Raw genomic sequence first — 19,790 nt, 5'->3', positions numbered from 1 at the left:
GGTTATCCCACATCAGATTCTAATAATTTTAAGATACATAAGGACAAATTTTAAAATCTTTATAATTATGGCTTTTGACATTTTAAAATGTTCAGGCATCTATTTAGAAAATAAGTACAAGTCAGCAGTGTTATTTCAGAAAAGTCTTTTACAATTGATTTTGATAATTTTAAATATATATTAAGCAAGATAGTCTTATCATTTTCTGAGTTCCTAAGCAGAAATTGTTTATCTTATAGGCATTTTATTGCTGCTAAATATATTTTTTCAGCCAGTTAATCATATCCGTTCTTGCTTCCTCAATATAAGGTTTATCTTGAGGATTGATATCTTCTCTTTTGCGATGTACAAAGCCATGAGTCTGACCAGGATAAATTTTAACCTCATAATCTACTTTGCACTTTTCTTTAAGCTTCTGCTCCAGTTGGGTAACCTGTAACACAGAGTGTTCCGTCATTGCTCATATTGAATTAACGTGTTATTTTTTTACAGTCTTCAGCATGTCTTTGAAGACACAGTATGTCCCAAATGTGTTTGTTACCACACCTTTTTTTTTGAGACAGATTTTTCCTGCAACAGTAAAATAACATTATTTGATTGTATGAAATTGTCAGTGTCAATCTTCTAATATTATATATATATCAGTGTAATAATACCTGTAAACATATAAAACATTTCCTGCTCATTATCACAAGCAAGATCACCTGTAGTAATCACTGCACAAATTATCTTCAAGAAAAAAAAGGGGCAAGATTTTGATTCCATTTAAAATTGATTTGGTGGAGGGCAGGCGTTGATACAAACCTTCAGTTCAAAACTACTGCAATTTTCAGCAGGAAAAGTAAAGGAAACAGTCAATGAGAGCATACCTCCCTTTTTGGACTCCTTTGTACATAGTCAGCCTTCTCTATTTATTCTCTTCTATTTCTTTGCTCCTCAAGATTCCCATACTTACTTTTTTAATAAAAACCTACAGGACAGTGGTGAAAGACATGGATAGTCACAGGATTTTTCTAATTCTTCTGCAACTAGTGATGTCAGGTGGGTTTTTCTGTTGATTTTATGCATTGCCAATATGACTAAAGGGAGGGTCCTATCCTAAACCTGCCACAAGTTTTCCTTTGACTCCATTGTGGATGCTCATCCCTTTCCTCCTATTAACATTTTAAGAAGTTAAAGAAAGAGGGAGGAAAGATCAAATCAGTTTTCTAGTTTCTCTTAATTAAATACGAAGTTATGAAATGAGCATGCAAAACAACAACAAAAATTATCTCTGACGAGAAACTTGCCAGCTCCAGGGGGATGTGGTCATCTTTTTCAGCAAAAATGAAGAAAGTGGGATGAAGTAAACTACATCCATCCTCAGAAAACCTGATTATTCCTAGGGAAAAATACAAACATAAGGTGATCCATGATGTTTTTAAAATCTCTAGTAAAGCAATACAATCAAAATAAATGGCAATTCCGTTTGTTAGACCTGATTAAAAGATCAGTTTGTAAAGGGATTAAACATGCTTCACTTACTTAAAAGTTTGTTTTTTTCACGTGAACTTCCCATGTTTTGGGATGGGATTACAGATAAAAATAACAGCTCTGTCTCAAAAGGTCATGTAAGAAGCTTTATATGTTTGTCCCATCCCTACGATTTTCTTTGACCACCTGCTTTTAACCACCATCAGGACGAGGATACTGTGAATGCTTTACTCTATACCTCATCTAATCTCTCGCCTGGTATGTCTGTTCTTAAAAGGATTATGAACAATTATCATGACAGATACATGGCTAGCGTTTCAGTGTACATGTATGTTATACTGATGCAAATTCAGAATAAACTGCTTTTCTAATTTTGAATATTGAAATATATTTGAATTTAAACAAAGTAAAACACTGAGAACTAACACCCTGATCACTCACTTGTTATATTATTACCACAGAAAAGTCAAAACTTAGCAAATATTGATTAATTCATTCATGTTCAACCAATCAGTGCAGCAAATGGTCCCCATAAGCTTTCTAGGAAAATACCTTCAGCTTCTGTACATCTGAGATGAATCTAAATTGCTCTTGGTTATACAGAATTGCAACACAATTTGTAACACAAATATAAACGTAGTATGAATGGAAATGTGAGAGTAATACCAGAAGGTTTAACACAGAGTTAAAAAAAATGGCTTGTATTAGTAATAATGGATACTGTTTCCAGTAGTAAAATTGAAGAAACAATTGAAAAATTGTTTATGTCATGATTGGAAGGCCTGCAAGCTGACAAGCCCACAGCCACCATGACCCACCCATCAGGAGAAGACCCTGTGCTTTAGCAAACAGATGGCCAAAGTGTTGCCATCAAAGACAAGACCCAAACAAGGAGAAACAGACAACAAGCAGCAAACTGTCTCAATATTTATGGAAGTCAAGGTGAACAAGATTCAGATGCAAAGATCCACCCCATAATAGCTGAGAGCTCCTAAAAGACATAAAATATTTATCTGGGAACTGTTTTGTCAACACCTATCAAAAGGAACCTGAGACACGACGTGCCCTGGTGTTTCTTGTACTCTGTGCTGCGTAGAAGTGGTCCTGGCCATACACTGTGAATACATATCTCTTTCTGCTTATGATCAGATGTGTGCAAAAAGTCAAGCTGCTTAAAGATTTTGCATAATGAAATCATCTCTTTATAAGGTCTAACACAGAATTTTGCTACACAGTACTCCTAGAGAAAAATTTCCTGCTGCAATCATGTCACAACATTATAGACAGCTTACACTTACCATAGCTGGACACCCCAGCCTCTAAATGAGGGTTTTTCAGCATCACATGATGTACTGCTGCTCCACCCCAGCAAAAACCAATGACCCCAATCTTCTTGGCACCACATTGTTCCTGTAGGTACTTCAAGACGACATCAATTTCTCTAAGACATGTAAACAAAGTGAATTAAGTCTTTAAGTATTTTCTGGAAATCTGAAAATAAAGTACAACTAATTAAATTTCACTGCATCTTCTACCATTTCTGCCCCATTTTTGGATTTTAGCATATCCTAAGCTAATAAAACACCAAAATTGGACTGTAGTTTTGAAAGTCAAGTCGATCATTCGTTTCTAAAATAAACAATAAATTTCAGGGGAGAAGTAAAACAGGCAATGCATGAAGGAGAATAAATAAGTCTCCTTAGATCGCGGTTATTGCAACCTGAGCTAATTTTATAAATGGCAACTCAATCAATTACAAAGATGTCAGTAGTTTTCTCATGGGCCAACAAGTATAAAAGCTTGAGACACATAGCTAGCCAAGAGCATCCCATTATCACAAGTGTCACCAGAAGTAAACTGTTCGTGGAGAAATCAAGTACTAAATCAAACTGTGGAAGCCAATTTTGAAAATGTTGAATCAAATTGATCAGCAAAATAATTATGTAACTTAGGCTACTTGTCAAATACAAATGGTGAAAATGGCACACATAAAAGTGGCAAGGTATTGCACTTTGAACTGGCTAGGATCTGTCGGGGAACAGGACTAATAAACTCTATTGAAATGGTGTTTCATGACAATTTCATTCTAACTCTTCTGCATGGAAGTTGGACTTGCCTCCAGGAGTTGGCTGAAATTGAAGTGGAAGGACTCTGCTGCATCTTCTAGCCTCAGTTTTTTTTTTCTCTCTCTTTTGAGACATTTATCTCACTTCTGCTCTCTGCAGATGGTATTTGTGTCTGAAAGTCACTTTTATTTCAGTTCAAGGTTTCTGCTTTTCTCCAAAGAGCACCCTGCACATGAGTCAACCACGAGCTTGACCCATGGACACCACTGAATTCTTTGCCTTTGCAGAGACACCCTGCTGCCTTTGATCCACTAATAACTTTGGACCTGATCCTGCATCTTTCCTGAGGTAAAAACTCCTGCTAAAGAAGCATGACCACATGTAGGGCAATGAATATCAGATGTACTTGTCTATTTTGCTGGAATCACGAGTTTTCAGCCAATCATTGAAAGAAGCCCAGTCATTAGAAGGGTTCCAAGGTTCTTGTCCCACAAAAAAGTCTGGGCAGATGGCTCTGTAGGAAAAATTAAACACTTTAAAGCCATGAAATAGCACTGATACAGGATTAAAGGTACATCTATATGTTTGACACAATAAATTCGTTTTGCTTAATATACAGAGAATTTAATCTACGTCCATGTATTATACAAGAGACCTCCATTATTCTTCTACATCTAATAAGAAGAGTTAGTCTAATTTCCAGATATGTTCTTCCTTGATGTAACACATTAATAGGACAATTTTCTAATTGCAATTAAAAAATCCTTAGCAATTTCTTACCAAATTCCCCAAAAATTCTGCAATTTGCATGTTACATACTAAAAGTATGGCTAAAAAGTATTACCCAGAAAACTGTATGGAAACGTATGGAAAGATGTATGTCTCATGAGTTTCTCACATATATGCTTTCCATGTATCTGAAAATATATTTCTTTCACTGCACATGCTGGTACACTTCACCTTTGTCGGATTTCGTTCAGCTTTTCCAAAAATGTTATCATAGCAATAAATGCCGAACAAGGAAGGAGGAATGAGGCTGTTTAAAGCTGGTGAAGGCGATTCAATAACCCTGTTACAGCTGGAAAATCAGACTTTTCTCTGTTTATCCTCTCTCTTTCCATATTTGCCTACTACCTAGTTATTGTAGGAATAGTAAGCAATGTTAGATTCTTTATACTGTTTTAATAAATAGGATATACCTTTAAAAAAAACCTGTAAAATTGCACGTATTTATATGGTTTAGAAAGGAAGCTGTTGGTTAGACAACTTTCTTATTACAACAACACTTTCAAAACAGTAGGGCTTCTTACATGTATCCATGTGTGGTGAGCAGATCAGCTATGTATCTGGTGTTTGGGAGTTGCCATCCAAATACATCGTGAATCACGATCACGGCTTTGTCTGATTTGACAGATGGTTTGGAAACATACGCCTTGATGTGCCCAACTTGTACTTCCTGCCCACGACCCTCATGGTCAAACCTGTCTCCAATATCGCATGGGCAGGGTTTGGCTTCATTCGCCATGTGTGATACTAGCGTGGAAGGAACAAACAAAAAATTAGCAGTGAATATTGACCAAAACTGATCAAAACCCAGTGTTATCATAAAATATGGATTTTTCAATAATTATAGCACTATTATGAACATAGTGATTATCCTTGGATCTGAAATGTGACATTTATCAAACAGCACTTTGATTTTCTATAAATAAAAATTTTCTTAGCGCTATTTAGGTTATAGACAAATGACAAGTAAGAACCATTTAAACTCCAACATAAGAAGGAAAAAAAAATAAAGAAAAAAAAGACAAAAGATGTGAGCAAAAGTTCCTTAAGCTAAGCTAAATGTTTTATGAACAAGTTGGCAGTAAGGTATGGTTAAATTTTTATGAACTATTGCATAAGTCAGGATAAATAGGTTATCCACAAAGGTGAAAAGTGCCAGTAGATATTGACGCAAGTTTATCTAGCTACTCAGTCTCAAGTTAATGACTGTAAGCCACCAGAAACGGTCACTGGCCCCTGGACCTGGATTAACTGCCTGGGTAAACTGAGCTCAGATGGCTGTACAATGACTCAAATAATGTATGTGAATATGCGCCAGGTGCCTCATGTTCAGCTTGTTCAAGGTTATGAAGAGAGTCTAGCCAAAACCTAATGTAATCTGTCCATGGACCAGTTGCAAAGGTGTCTGAGCTCTAAGACAACAGCACAGTACAGAAATGGAGCTGTATCTGACCACTCACAATATCCTCACAGACACAAGAGCAAGAAACAGGTTGCTGTTCCTTAAGTACTTGTGGCACAAAAGGGGCATCTCTAGGAAAATAAAACCATATCAACGGAAGATTTTCACAGATTTCTAGAGACCAAGATGTTCTACATTTACCAGCTCACAATTCAGACTACCACAAGCAGGGTTAGCAGGGTTATGCTTGAAGACGTTGCAAGATTTCATCCTCCCCACATCAGTTCAAGAGGAGCTGTATCTTTTTTGATGCCTAAACTGTGTTCACCTTGGGCACACATTTATACTCATCTTTCTTACACATTTTCTTAAATAAGCCATCTCCACCTATATTTGGTGTTTTTTCCCATGTTATAGCCTCCCCTGTAAGATCCAGCTAGACTCAGATATAATTAAAAATATACCTATCACGAAAAAAGAAGTAACAGGCATATAAGACAAATACAATAAATATAAAATTAAATATACAATAGAAAAGAGTTGACATCTAATTTTTGCTTAACTAATTCTGGCATCCCTTTCCACAAACTGTTTTCTTTCTTTTGAGTAGACTAAAATTCAGAAAATGTAATAAAAAGAGCAATTGAATATTAAAGAAATTTATACTTAACAGCTCAAGAAACACAAGTACAATGCCCTTAGCAGTCACTATGCCCTTAAAGGCTGCAATTGTAGACATTGTGCATTAAGTTATCTGATAACATTTAAAGCAGAATTATAAATTCAAAGTACGTAAAGATACAGCTCAGGAAAAGAATTCCAGACTAAAGCTTACACGAAGTTTGCACAGACTTACAAGCCATATAGATAAGACTTGTAAACTTTGTATGCACTATATGCAAATAATTTGTAATAAATGATATATGCTGTTTTTTTAAGTGCTTTCTCATGCAGAACAGCCATTAAAGCCAAGAAAATGTGCCTACCTGTGGCAATCAAGCAGGACCGTGCCCAGGGAGCCCTGAGGGGACAGCTGCCCGCAGCACTGCGAGGGGCAAAGGCGCCAGCAGAAGTGCCAAGTCAGAAAACACGAGGGGTTAGAGCGGGGATCACGTCCCTTCAAGTAACCGTTACGTAAGGGGCTGCCTTTGCCCTCGCCCGTCACTGAGCCGCACAGCTACGGTTCCTCCTTTTAAAGCGTGCCGTTTCCTTGAAACTGCACCAGGGACATGCCTGTGTGGAGCAAGAGCGCGTGTGAGCGGGAATACCGCACGCGAGCACGGGCCGTGCTCTGCAGCTTGCAGATGCCCTCCCTGGAGCTTGGAGCGGGGCTCGCTCGGCAGAGCAATGCGCTTAGACAGACAGACGGGTGCTGCTGTGTGTGTAGGGGCTGTGCTGCGTCGCTGTTAAGCAGGAGGTTGGCATTTCGCCCCACTGCCTTGCAAAGTGGAGGCGGGGAGAGCTAGCGACAGAGAGTGCGCTGACCCTGCACTGCTTTAGGTAGGACAGAGTTCATCCAGCACAGGAAAAATCTCCAGATTGCTCTGCAAATAAACAGAAATCCAGCACGCTTCTGCCCTACCCCAGCACACCTTATCCATCAAAAAAAACGTCCCTTGAGTCCCCTGGAGACCCTTGAGTTCTTACCTCCTTTCAAATTAAAATGACTTCTGTAGTTGTTGTTATTCCTTCCATTCCTTCCATTCTTCTTCCTGTTTTTTTTTTGTACTGGATTCCTGAGGTTAACCCATAAAGAGCTTTATCAAAGGACATTAGCTATCAAACTTCCTTGTTTCCTGAAAGACACATCTAAAATATAGCACTAGACGCACAGGTGGTGCGGCCACAGCTTTTCTCTCAGAAAAGGGAACGGCCTTGAAATTTAGTGCTTGTGTGTGAGCTCATTTCCCATACTTGGAATATTTATCATTTGTCATCATTTATTAGTATTATTTATTTACAACAGTTAATATATTTGGATAAATGAACCCCCCAAAAAAGCCAACTAAAGAATACCAAAATGAAGCAAAGAGACAAAACAAATCATTTTTTTCTTAACAGTGAGGGCGACAGAGCGCTAGAACAGGCTGCCCAGAGAGGTTGTGGAGTCTCATTCTCTGGAGATCTTCAAAACCTGCTTGGATGCCACCCTGTGCCACGTGATCTAGGTGACCCTGTGTGTGCAGGGGGGTTGGACTAGATGATCTCCAGAGGTCCCTTCCAACCTTAAGCATTCTGTGATTCTGTGATTCAGCAGGAGGAGCGTTTCTCACTCAAAGAATAGTTTATACCACATACGGTGTTTAGATTCTCATAGCAACTTCAAATAACAGAAGTAAAATAAATGCTAGAAAAATAGCTCTTCAAATCCTTCCTAGAAAAAAGAAATTATGGCAGTATGTGCAATACATGCAATAATATATTGCAATATATACAATATATATTTTTCTCTGAATTTGCCTAACTACCTTTTCACTTCCCTTAGTTCTTCGTATACGTAATACCATGCCCCCTTATCTTAATACTAAAATTAAACCTGAAAAGCTAATAAATACTTTAAATACTTTAAATACTTTACTAAAATTGCATGAAAAGAAGCTCCCGCTCAATGTTTAAATGTCAAAACAAATGATAAATATCTAGAGGTGAAGTGTGTGTAATAAGAAAGTACTTAAATATATGAAACACTATCCAATATTCATGTCAATGAGCAGAAATCAGTCCAGGATTCAACTTCTAAGCTGGCACAGGAACCAGCTATTTAGACTGTAGCTGGATTTTAATAATTTCCCTAAGTAAAAAACTCAATCTTCTTGAGAACAGAGATTATCAGCTCTGGCAGGATACTTGTCATGCTCTTTAGGACTCTTCTTTCGGCTCTTTTCAGTCTTTCTCTTGTGTCTTTTCTGTAGTGGCCACTGATAGAACTAGATAAATCGACCAGAAACTAAAGCATCAAAAGTTCCACAGGAACTTAAGGAAAAATTCCTTAGCAGTGAGGGTGACAGGTTTCCAAGAGAGTCTGTGGAGTCTCCTTCTCTGGAGATCTTCAAAACCCGCTTGGACGCAGTCCTGTGCCACGTGCTCTAGGTGACCCTGCGTGTGCAGGGGGGTTGGACTAGATGATCTCTAGAGGTCCCTTCCAACCTTAAGCATTCTGTGATTCTGTGATTCTATGATTATATCTTTCTCCAGTCCCTGAACTTTTCCTTCAGGGGACCTACTGTGACAGCTTAGGCCATACAATCTTCTTCATTCAGGTATCAAGAATTCCCACATGCAGGCCATGAGCCTTCCTAAGTAGCAATGAGCAAAATCCCAATTGGTCTATGAAAGTCAAAATCAGAAGGTTTCTAAGTTCTCCTTCCTGCAATGGAAAGTTAAAAAAAATGCTGTAGCTTCCTCTTCAGGACAGGTTCTAAAAGTCGTCCTATAATATTGTTTGGGAGAGGCTATTTGCCTCTCAAATTACTGACCAAAAGAAAAAGCCTTCTGATATACTCTTCCAGGAGAAGGGGAAGAAGAAGCATGTCAGTCAGTAACACTGTTCTTCAAATTTCTGATTACATGCTTCCATCTCAGAAGGTAGAAATGGACAAAACATTTTACCAAGAAAATTTTACAACAGATCAAAATTAATCTACTACATAATACACAATGTCAACAGCAATCCCTAATGCTTATAAGAAGTGATTAAATTTGAAAGACACAGGCAGTTTGAACTGGATAGAGTCAAATTACAGTCCAAGTTTGGGACTTGTATAAATAATGTGTTGGCAGACTTCTGTAAGCTCTCTTCGGAGTGGGAGAATTGAGCAGTGGAGATGGACGTAGCCATGGGGCTCAAAGATTTGTATTTATGCAGACTGCCTAATTCAGCAAGTAACAGGTAGAGCTATACAGCTACTGCTACATGGAACTGCTTTGAAAGGAAAATGACTGGGAATCAGCTTTCAAGACAATGCAAACTGTTCATACTTAAATTCTTACCCTGAACACAGTAGAAACAAAGAGATTCTGTTGACATATTTTTATTGCCTTTTAATTTTACATTCTTCTCCTTCAGCTAAGGATGAGGTTTGCTCTCCGCCAGAGCTCCCTTAGCAGCCTCCAATTCCTCCACATGATTGTCCTCCAAAAGGATCTCCGTTCTTCATATTCCTGTTATTATCCTCAACCCATCCCCTTCTGTGCCCCTGCATCTCTACTTCTGTCCCACGTGCCTTTACTCCACTTCCTGGTATAAACTCTCCCATCCTTCCTATATCCTCTGACAACCCCTGTGCAAGAGGGGTCCAAGCTTTGCGTGCGCCGACTGGCCAGCAAGCAATCCAGATGATACAGAACTGTTGAACTCGTGCTGCTATGAGTCAGCCCCCACAATGCAGCCCAGATCTTCCAGAAATTTGTAAGAAATAAATAGCACTGAAGACTTCACTGTTTGGTCGAATTTGACTGAAATTCATCCAAAAGCTCAAAAGTTATTAGGAAGGAAGGAACGAGGCAACACAATCACGTAGTCCTGATTTCTTTGGGAGAACAAATTACAAATGATGACTAGAAACAAGCCATGAGTGTGTCTACCCTGGTCTACCAGATTTGCCTCATATCAAAGTGGCTCAGTTCCATCACCCAAGTTTGTTGTATCATGACCTATACACACAGTCAGTTCTCCCTAGACACAAAGGATACTCTCGGATGTGAATTTTGAAACTCTGTGTGTGTTTTATTAAGGCAGGTATTAACACTAGCACATCAGTAGGTATGGGCTAAGTTCCAAAGTTTCCAACTCACACGCCATATTTCTACCACCCAATGAAGGCAAATGCATGATGAAATGCAATACTTGTCCTAGAGCAAACTACTCTGAATTCTCCCAGGACAATGAATTTGGACAAAATATTCCTCACAATTTCACCATTCCCCTCTTTCAGAAGAAACTGGACAAAGTTTAGTGCAATTCCCTGAGACATCCGTCTCTTCACATTAAAAAAAGGAAAAAAAGGCACAAAAAATAACCCTCCAAGCTGGATTGGGTTGTCTTTTGTGAAACATGTCAGCAAGGCATTAATGGAGGAACTCAAGATTCTTTTATTTAAAATCCATATGAGGCAATAGTTTGATTTCATAAACCATTTCATCATTCATCATCTCTATTCTCATAGCAGTGCTGAGAAATGGTATGAGAATGTAAAGCTGGGAACTGAATACGCACTCTACAGACTTTCTGAACCACGCGGCCATCTTGGCTTCTTCTGGTATGGTTCGTACACTGCTATATTCACAGTACCTCATGACTTTGCAGGCACACGGGCGAGACTTGGTTCCACAGGCGAGACTTGGTTCCACAGGTGAGTCTGCCATTCTCTCATGTGGAGTAGTTAGTCCTAATTATGATGATCTCATAACTATAATAGGGCTTGCAGGACACTGGCCTTCCCTCTATCTGTACGTCTCAGGGAAGCAGCACAAAGCCAGCCTAACAGCAGGATCACCGTGGAACTTCTCAACATTGGTTTGATGGGGGATTATCTTAAATAACGTGAGTCACAGTGCCATGAATCCTTCAAGAGAGTGGCACAGTGGCAGCAGAGCCCTACAAGCCTGAATCAGCTTCCCCTGAACTGTGTGGACCCTTAAGAATAGGCTCAATTCTGCCCAAAGTGAAGCAACGACCTGCCGATGGGAACATGGAGTTCAGCAGCCAAACCGGAGGGTCCAGTCACCAACCAAGGGCCCGAGGCAAGGAGCAAGGTATGTTCTTGCTCTTACATCTTAGAGGTCTTCATGAAAGCTTTTTGGAGGACAACAGAGTTTCTTTAGTGTCTGCTCAGCTTTGTGGAAGGAGAAGTATTTTCATCAAGGAGCTACACGGCATATTCCAGGATGACCGGGACTAGTAGGTCATGGTTCATCAGAATACAGTAATTCACATTCAATGCTGTTTATGTTTATTTCTCACAGACAGCGCTCTGGTTTTCCTGAGACACGTGCACCTCAACACCCTCCAGACACAGGTATGTTTACCTCAGAGCTGGAAATCCCACTGCCCAACAACTGTAAAAGCAGCTTTTACAAGTGTTTTTCTCAAGAGTGCATGCAGAGTTTCAATGGTCTTTTAACCGTATTGACATGAATATAAAAAAGTGAAATTTCAGATCAGAAGGATATCCCATATCATATTCTAATAATTACACGATACATAAGGACAAATTTTAAAATCTTTATAATCATGGCTTTTGACATTTTAAAATGTTTAGGGATCTATTTAGAAAATAAGTACAAGTCAGCAGTGTTATTTCAGAAAAGTATTTTACAATTGATTTTGATAATTTTAAATATATATTAAGCAAGATAGTCTTATCATTTTCTGAGTTCCTAAACAGAAATTGTTTATCTTATGGGCATTTTATTGCTGCTAAATATATTTTTTCAGCCAGTTAATCATATCCCTTCTTGCTTCCTCAATATAAGGTTTATCCTGAGGATTGATATCTTCTCTTTTGCGATGTACAAAGCCATGAGTCTGACCAGGATAAATTTTAACTTCATAATCTACTTTACACTTTTCTTTAAGCTTCTGCTCCAGTTGGGTAACCTGTAACACAGAGTGTTCCGTCATTGCTCATATTGAATTAATGTGTTATTTTTCTACAGTCTTCAATATGTCCCAAATGTGTTTGTTACAACACTTTTTATTTTTTTGAGACAGGTTTTTTCCGCAACAGTAAAATAACATTATCTGATTGTATAAAATTACCAAATATATATGTCAGTCTCAAGTCTTATAATATTACATTTATGTCAGTGTAATAATACCTGTAAAGATATAAAACACTTCCTGCTCATTATCACAAGCAAGATCACCTGTAGTAATCACTGTACAAATTATCACAGCTAGGCTTCAAGAAAAAAAAGGGGCAAGATTTTGATTCCATTTAAAATTGATTTGATGGAGGGCAGGCATTGGCACAAACCTTCAGTTCAAAGCTACTGCAATTTTCAGCAGGAAAAGTAAAGAAAACAGTCAATAAGAGCATACCGCCCTTTTTGGACTCCTTTGTACATAATCAGCCTTCTCTATTTATCCTGTTCTATTTCTTTGCTCCTCAAGATTCCCATACTTACTTTTTTAATAAAAACCTACAGGACAGTGGTGAAAGACATGAATAGTCACAGGATTTTTCTAATTTTTCTGCAACTAGTGATGCCAGGTGGGGATTTTCTGCTGATTTTATGCATTGCCAATATGACTAAAGGGAGGGTCCTATCCTAAACCTGCCACAAGTCTTCCTTTGACTCCATTGTGGATGCTCATCCCTTTCCTCCTATTAACATTTTAAGAAGTTAGAGAAAGAGAAAGGAAAGATCAAATCAGTTTTCTAGTTTCTCTTAATTAAATACCAAGTTATGAAATGAGCATGCAAAACAACAACAAAAATTATCTCTGACGAGAAACTTGCCTGCTCCAGGGGGATGAAGTCATCTTTTTCAGCAAAAATGAAGAAAGTGGGATGAAGTAAACTGCATCCATCCTCAAAAAACCTGATTATTCCTAGGGAAAAATACAAACATAAGATGATCCATGCTGTTTTTAAAATCTCTAGTAAAGCAGTACAATCAAAATAAATGGCAATTCCATTTGTTAGACTGATTAAAAGATCAGTTTGTAAAGGGATTAAACATGCTTCACTTAAAAGTTTGTTTTTTTCACATGAACTTCCCATGTTTTGGGATGGGATTACAGATAAAAATAACAGCTCTGTCTCAAAAGGTCATGTAAGAAGCTTTATATGTTTGTCCCATCCCTATGATTTTCTTTGACCACCTGCTTTTAACCACCATCAGGGCGAGGATACTGTGAATGCTTTACTCTATACACCATCTAGTCTCTCACCTGGTATGTCTGTTCTTAAAAGGATTATGACCAATTATCATACCAGATACATGGCTAGTGTTTCAGCGTACATGTATGTTATACTGATGCAAATTCAGAGTAAACTGATTTTCTGTGTCTGCAAAAGGTAAAACACTGAGAACTAACACCCTGATCACTCACTGCTTATATTATTACCACAGAAAAGTCAAAACTTAGCAAATATTGATGAATTCATTCACGTTCAACCAATCAGTACAGCAAATGGTCCCCGTAAGCTTTCTAGGAAAATACCTTCAGCTTCTGTACATCCAAGATGGATCTAAATTGCTCGCGGTTATACAGGATTGCAACACAATTTGTAACACAAATGGAAATGTGAGAGTAATACCAGAAGGTTTAACACAGAGTTAAAAAAATGGCTTGTATTAGTAATAATGGATACTGTTTCCAGTAGTAAAATCGAAGAAACAATTGAAAAATTGTTTATGTCATGATTGGAAGTCCTGCAAGCTGACAAGCCCACAGCCACCATGACCCACCCATCAGGAGAAGACCCTGTGCTTTAGCAAACAGATGGCCAAAGTGTTGCCATCAAAGACATGACCCAAACGAGGAGAAACAGATAACAAGGAACAAACTGTCTTAATATTTATGGAAGTCAAGGTGAACAAGATTCAGATGCAAAGATCCACCCCATAATAGCTGAGAGCTCCTAAAAGATAAAATATTTATCTGGGAACTGTTTTGTCAACACCTATCAAAAGGAACCTGAGACACGACGACGCCCTGGTATTTCTTGTACTCTGTGCTGCATAGAAGTGGTCCTGGCCATACACTGTGAATACATATCTCTTTCTGCTTATGATCAGATGTGTGCAAAAAGTCAAGCTTAAAGCTTAAAGATTTTGCATAATGAAATCATCTCTTTATAAAGTCTAACACAGAATTTTGCTACACAATACTCCTAGGGAAAAATTTCCTGCTGCAATCATGTCACAACATTACAGACAGCTTACACTTACCATAGTTGGACACCCCAGCCTTTAAATGAGGGTTTTTCAGCATCACATGATGTACTGCTGCTCCACCCCAGCAAAAACCAATGACCCCAATCTTCTTGGCACCACATTGTTCCTGTAGGTACTTCAAGACGACATCAATTTCTCTAAGACATGTAAACAAAGTGAATTAAGTCTTTAAGTATTTTCTGGAAATCTGAAAATAAAGTACAACTAATTAAATTTCACTGCATCTTCTACCATTTCTGCCCCATTTTTGGATTTTAGCATATCCTAAACTATTACAACATCAAGATTGGACTGTAGTTTTGAAAGTCAAGTCAATCATTTCTAAAATAAATGATAAATTTCAGGAGAGAAGTAAAACAGGCAATGCGTGAAGGAGAATAAATATGTCTCCTTAGATCGCGGTTATTGCAACCTGAGCTGATTTTATAAATGGCAACTCAATCAATTACAAAGATGTCAGTAGTTTTCTCATAGGCCAACAAGTATAAAAGCTTAAGAGACATATAGCTAGTCAAGCGTATCCCATTATCACAAGTGTCACCAGAAGTAAACTGTTCATGGAGAAATCAAGTACTAAATCAATCTGTGGAAGCCAATTTTGAAAATGTTGAATCAAATTGATCAGCAAAATAATTATGTAACTTAGGCTACTTGTCAAATACAAATGGTGAAAATGGCACACATAAGAGTGGCAAAGTATTGTACTTTGAACTGGCTAGGATCTGTCGGGGAACAGGACTAATAAACTCTATTGAAATGGTGTTTCATGACAATTTCATTCTAACTCTTCTGCATGGAAGTTGGACCTGCCTCCAAGAATTGGCTCAAATTGAATTGGAAGGAGTCTGCTGCATCTTCTAGCCTCAATCTTTTTTTTTTCTTTTGAAACATTTATCTCACTTCTGCTCTCTGCAGATGGTATTTGTGTCTGAAAGTCACTTTTATTTCAGTTCAAGGTTTCTGCTTTTCTCCAAAGAGCACCCTGCACATGAGTCAACCACGAGCTTGACCCATGGACACCACTGAATTCTTTGCCTTTGCAGAGACACCCTGCTGCTTTTGATCCACTAATAACTTTGGACCTGATCCTGCATCTTTACTGAGGTGAAAACTCCTGCTAAAGAAGCATGACCACATGTTGGGCAATGAATATCAGATGTACTTGTCTATTTTGCTGGAATCACGAGTTTTCAGCCAATCATTGAAAGAAGCCCAGTCATTAGAAGGGTTCCAAGGTTCTTGTCCCACAAAAAAGTCTGGGCAGATGGCTCTGTAGGAAAAATTAAAACACTTTAAAGCCATGAAATAGTACTGATACAGGATTAAAGGTACATCTATATGTTTGACACAATAAATTCATTTTGCTTAATATACAGAGAATTTAATCTACGTCAATGTATTATACGAGACCTCCATTATTCTTCTACATCTAATAAGAAGAGTTAGTCTAATTTCCAGATTGTTGCAGATAGTTAGGGACGTCATCGCCTGGATGAGCGAGCTAGCCGAGGAAGCTAGGAACATTGAAAAGAAGTCAGAGCATAATGACGTCTGGGCCAGGCCACCACCCTATGCCCCTCAAAATGGCGCCGAGCCACAAGGGGAAGGGCGGGGCGAGGGTGCCCCCGGCGCGAGTGAGGCGCCGGAAACCAATGGGAGTGACCGGACACCTGAGGGCGGCCCGAGGGAGGGGCCGAGAGGAAGTCCGAGGGAGGGGTCGAGAGCAAGTCCGAGTGAGGGACGGAGAGAAGACCCGAGGGAGGGGTCGAGAGCAAGTCCGAGTGAGGGACGGAGAGAAGACCCGAGGGAGGGGTCGAGAGCAAGTCCGAGTGAGGGGCGAAGAGAAGACCCAAGGGAGGGGTCGAGAAGACGTCCGAGTGAGGGACGAAGAGAAGACCCGAGGGAGGGGTCGAGAGCAAGTCCGAGTGAGGGGCGGAGAGAAGACCCGAGGGAGGGGTCGAGAGCAAGTCCGAGGGAGGGGCGAAGAGAAGACCCAAGGGAAGGGTCGAGAGGAGGTCCGAGTGAGGGACCTGGAGCTAGCCCGAGGGAGGGGCCGAGAACCGATCAGAGCGGACATTTCAAAAAACGCCGAAGCCCAACGAAAAAGTACCGGAGCCCGGAAGTGACCAGTCAGTCGAGTTCCGACTCCGGATCAGCCACTAGTCAGGACGAGTGGCTCACAACCGATTCAAACTTAAGGAAGGAGAAAAAGAAGGTAAACATCCGAATTAAAGAAAAACCGGCGGGAGCATTCATGATTAAGCATGTTGCAAAGGAAGAGCATCTGACCCCAATTCAGGTGGCTGTTACCTTCAAAATAAAACTAATGAAAATTGTGAGTTTCTGTTCACAGGACCGGATCATCGGACACCCCCGTAACCCGTACACCCCGGTGACAAGCGTCCCGCCCGAGCCTGCGAGTTCCACGCTGACCGAATCCAGAAAACAACAAAACAGCCTCCGCAAGAGGGGGCCGCGATGCCTTTGCGTTATCTTAATTTTGCAGCTTGTCACTATAGGACAGGTAGAGTCACACCAGCCCTTTAAATGGGGTACTTGAACAGATCGAACAATCTCAAGCAATTAGTACAAAAATAACTACAGGGCCACCAGTTTTCAGTGCCATGCCTTGCCAACTAGCACCCATTGAACCCTGTCCCAAACGCAGCCGGTACAAAAATTTGTTCACCGGTTCGCCGTGGTTAACCACCCTGATATCCACCTTGATAGGGCTGATCACAATGATCATGATGACGCTAATCTTTGGACCCTGTATATTGAATAAGCTCATGCCGTTTGTCAAGAATCAGCTAGAGAAGGTTAACATCATGTTAGTAGAACACCAACAACTGCTTTAAGAATATATCCACTCAGTATTACCCCCAAGTTATCCCAAGGTACACCCTATTCCTACACCCTGGTATTACCTGTCATCCCCTACCTTCTACGCGCCTTCTTCTTTGTGCCTTATGTTTTATGTCAAGTTTATGATATGTAATTTTAAGATTGGTATAACTATAAGAATAGAATAAGATAGTAATAAGAATAAGATAGTTGTATTTTAGCTAGTTTTGTTATGCATAGGGAGGGGGGAAGTTGTTGCAGATAGTTAGGGAACGGCGGCCGGAAGATATCGTGCTGTACGGAAAGATAGGGCCCCTAGTAGCCAATAGTGTTTAGTCTATGGTGTAAGCAGACGGATGTGACGTTGTAAACCTAGATATATAACACCTTGTTTCCCATCAATAAAGGCCATTTGCCGTCCACCACATTTGTGTCAACTAGCTGATAGCCCGAGTGGTTTGGGGGTGGTCGCCGTGCCGTCCCTGAACCAGGTCGCTGCAGCCATTTGAACTGCAACACCAGATATGTTCTTCCTTGATATAACACATTAATAAGACAATTTTCTAATTGCAATTAAAAAATCCTTAGCAATTTCTTACCAAATTCCCCCCAAATTCTGCAATTTGCATGTTACATACACTTGGGCTAAAAAGTATTACCCAGAAACTGTATGGAAACGTATGGAAAGATGTATGTCTCATGAGCTTCTCACATATATGCTTTCCATGTATCTGAAAATATATTTCTTTCACTGTACATGCTGGTATACTTCACCTTTGTCAGATTTCGTTCAGCTTTTCCAAAAATGTTATCATAGCAATAAATGCCGAACAAGGAAGGAGGAATGAGGCTGTTTAAAGCTGGTGAAGGCGACCCAATAACCGTGTTAAAGCTGGAAAATCAGACTTCTCTGTGTTTATCCTCTCTTTTTCCATATTTGCCTACTACCTAGTTATTGTAGGAATAGTAAGCAATGTTAGATTCTTTACACCGTTTTAATAAATAGGATATACCTTAGAAAAAAAACTAAAATTGCACATATTTATATGGTTTAGAAAGGAAGCTGTTGGCTAGACAACTTTCTTATTATAACAACACTTTCAAAACAGTAGGGCTTCTTACACGTATCCATGTGTGGTGAGCAGATCAGCTATGTATCTGGTGTTTGGGAGCTGCCATCCAAATATATCATGAATCACGATCACGGCTTTGTCTGATTTGACAGATGGTTTGCAAACATACGCCTTGATGTGCCCAACTTGTACTTCCTGCCCACGACCCTCATGGTCAAACCTGTCTCCAATATCGCATGGGCAGGGTTTGGCTTCATTCGCCATGTGTGATACTAGCGTGGAAGGAACAAACAAAAAATTAGCAGTGAATATTGACCAAAACTGATCAAAACCCAGTGTTATCATAAAATACAGATTTTTCAATAATTATAGTACTATTGTGAACATAGTGATTATCCTTGGATCTGAAATGTGACATTTATCAAACAGCACTTTGATTTTCTATAAATAAAAATTTTGTTAGCGCTATTTAGGTTATAGACAGGATAAAATCATATTTATTTAATGACAAGTAAGAACCATTTAAACTCCAACATAAGAAGGAAAAAAAATAAAGAAAAAAGAGACAAAAGATGTGAGCAAAAGTTCCTTAAGCTAAGCTAAATGTTTTATGAACAAGTTGGCAGTAAGGTATGGTTAATTTTTTATGAACTATTGCATAAGTCAGGATAAATAGGTTATCCACAAAGGTGAAAAGTGCCAGTAGATATTGACGCAAGTTTATCTAGCTACTCAGTCTCAAGTTAATGACTGTAAGCCACCAGAAACGGTCACTGGCCCCTGGACCTGGATTAACTGCCTGGGTAAACTGAGCTCAGATGGCTGTACAATGACTCAAATAATGTATGTGAATATGCGCCAGGTGCCTCATGTTCAGCTTGTTCAAGGTTATGAAGAGAGTCTAGCCAAAACCTAATGTAATCTGTCCATGGACCAGTTGCAAAGGTGTCTGAGCTCTAAGACAACAGCACAGTACAGAAATGGTATCTGACCACTCACAATATCCTCACAGACACAAGAGCAAGAAACAGGTTGCTGTTCCTTAAGTACTTGTGGCACAAAAGGGGCATCTCTAGGAAAATAAAACCATATCAACGGAAGATTTTCACAGATTTCTAGAGACCAAGATGTTCTACATTTACCAGCTCACAATTTCAGACTACGACAAGCAGGGTTGGCAGGGTTATGCTTGAAGACGTTGCAAGATTTCATCCTCCCCACATCAGTTCAAGATGAGCT

At 39.4% G+C, this 19,790-nt stretch overlaps 2 protein-coding genes across 2 annotated transcripts; both read right to left on the bottom strand.

Annotated features, from left to right (window-relative positions):
- Positions 1–253: 253 nt before the first annotated feature.
- LOC104564923 (carboxymethylenebutenolidase homolog) lies at positions 254–5,089 on the bottom strand. The gene is made up of 5 exons (XM_010211555.2): positions 4,850–5,089; positions 3,946–4,053; positions 2,772–2,914; positions 1,290–1,381; positions 254–433 (listed from the first exon to the last, which is right to left on the bottom strand). The coding sequence occupies exons 1-5, from the start codon at positions 5,062–5,064 to the stop codon at positions 254–256; spliced, it is 738 nt and encodes a 245-aa protein (XP_010209857.2). The 5' UTR covers positions 5,065–5,089.
- A 6,933-nt stretch (positions 5,090–12,022) lies between these two features.
- On the bottom strand, positions 12,023–18,840 carry LOC148593959 (carboxymethylenebutenolidase homolog). Its single transcript, XM_088528917.1, has 5 exons — positions 18,601–18,840; positions 15,797–15,904; positions 14,629–14,771; positions 13,191–13,282; positions 12,023–12,325 (listed from the first exon to the last, which is right to left on the bottom strand). Exons 1-5 carry the CDS (start codon positions 18,813–18,815, stop codon positions 12,146–12,148), a joined length of 738 nt encoding a protein of 245 aa, XP_088385043.1. The 5' UTR covers positions 18,816–18,840; the 3' UTR covers positions 12,023–12,145.
- Positions 18,841–19,790: the final 950 nt, after the last annotated feature.

Source organism: Tinamus guttatus, unplaced genomic scaffold, assembly GCF_059628265.1.
Source record: "Tinamus guttatus ecotype Peru unplaced genomic scaffold, ASM5962826v1 Tinamus_guttatus_pri_ptg000315l, whole genome shotgun sequence".
Classification (NCBI taxonomy): domain Eukaryota; kingdom Metazoa; phylum Chordata; class Aves; order Tinamiformes; family Tinamidae; genus Tinamus; species Tinamus guttatus.
The sequence above is the reverse complement of the archived record's forward strand: the minus strand, read 5'-3'. Positions and strand labels throughout refer to the sequence as shown.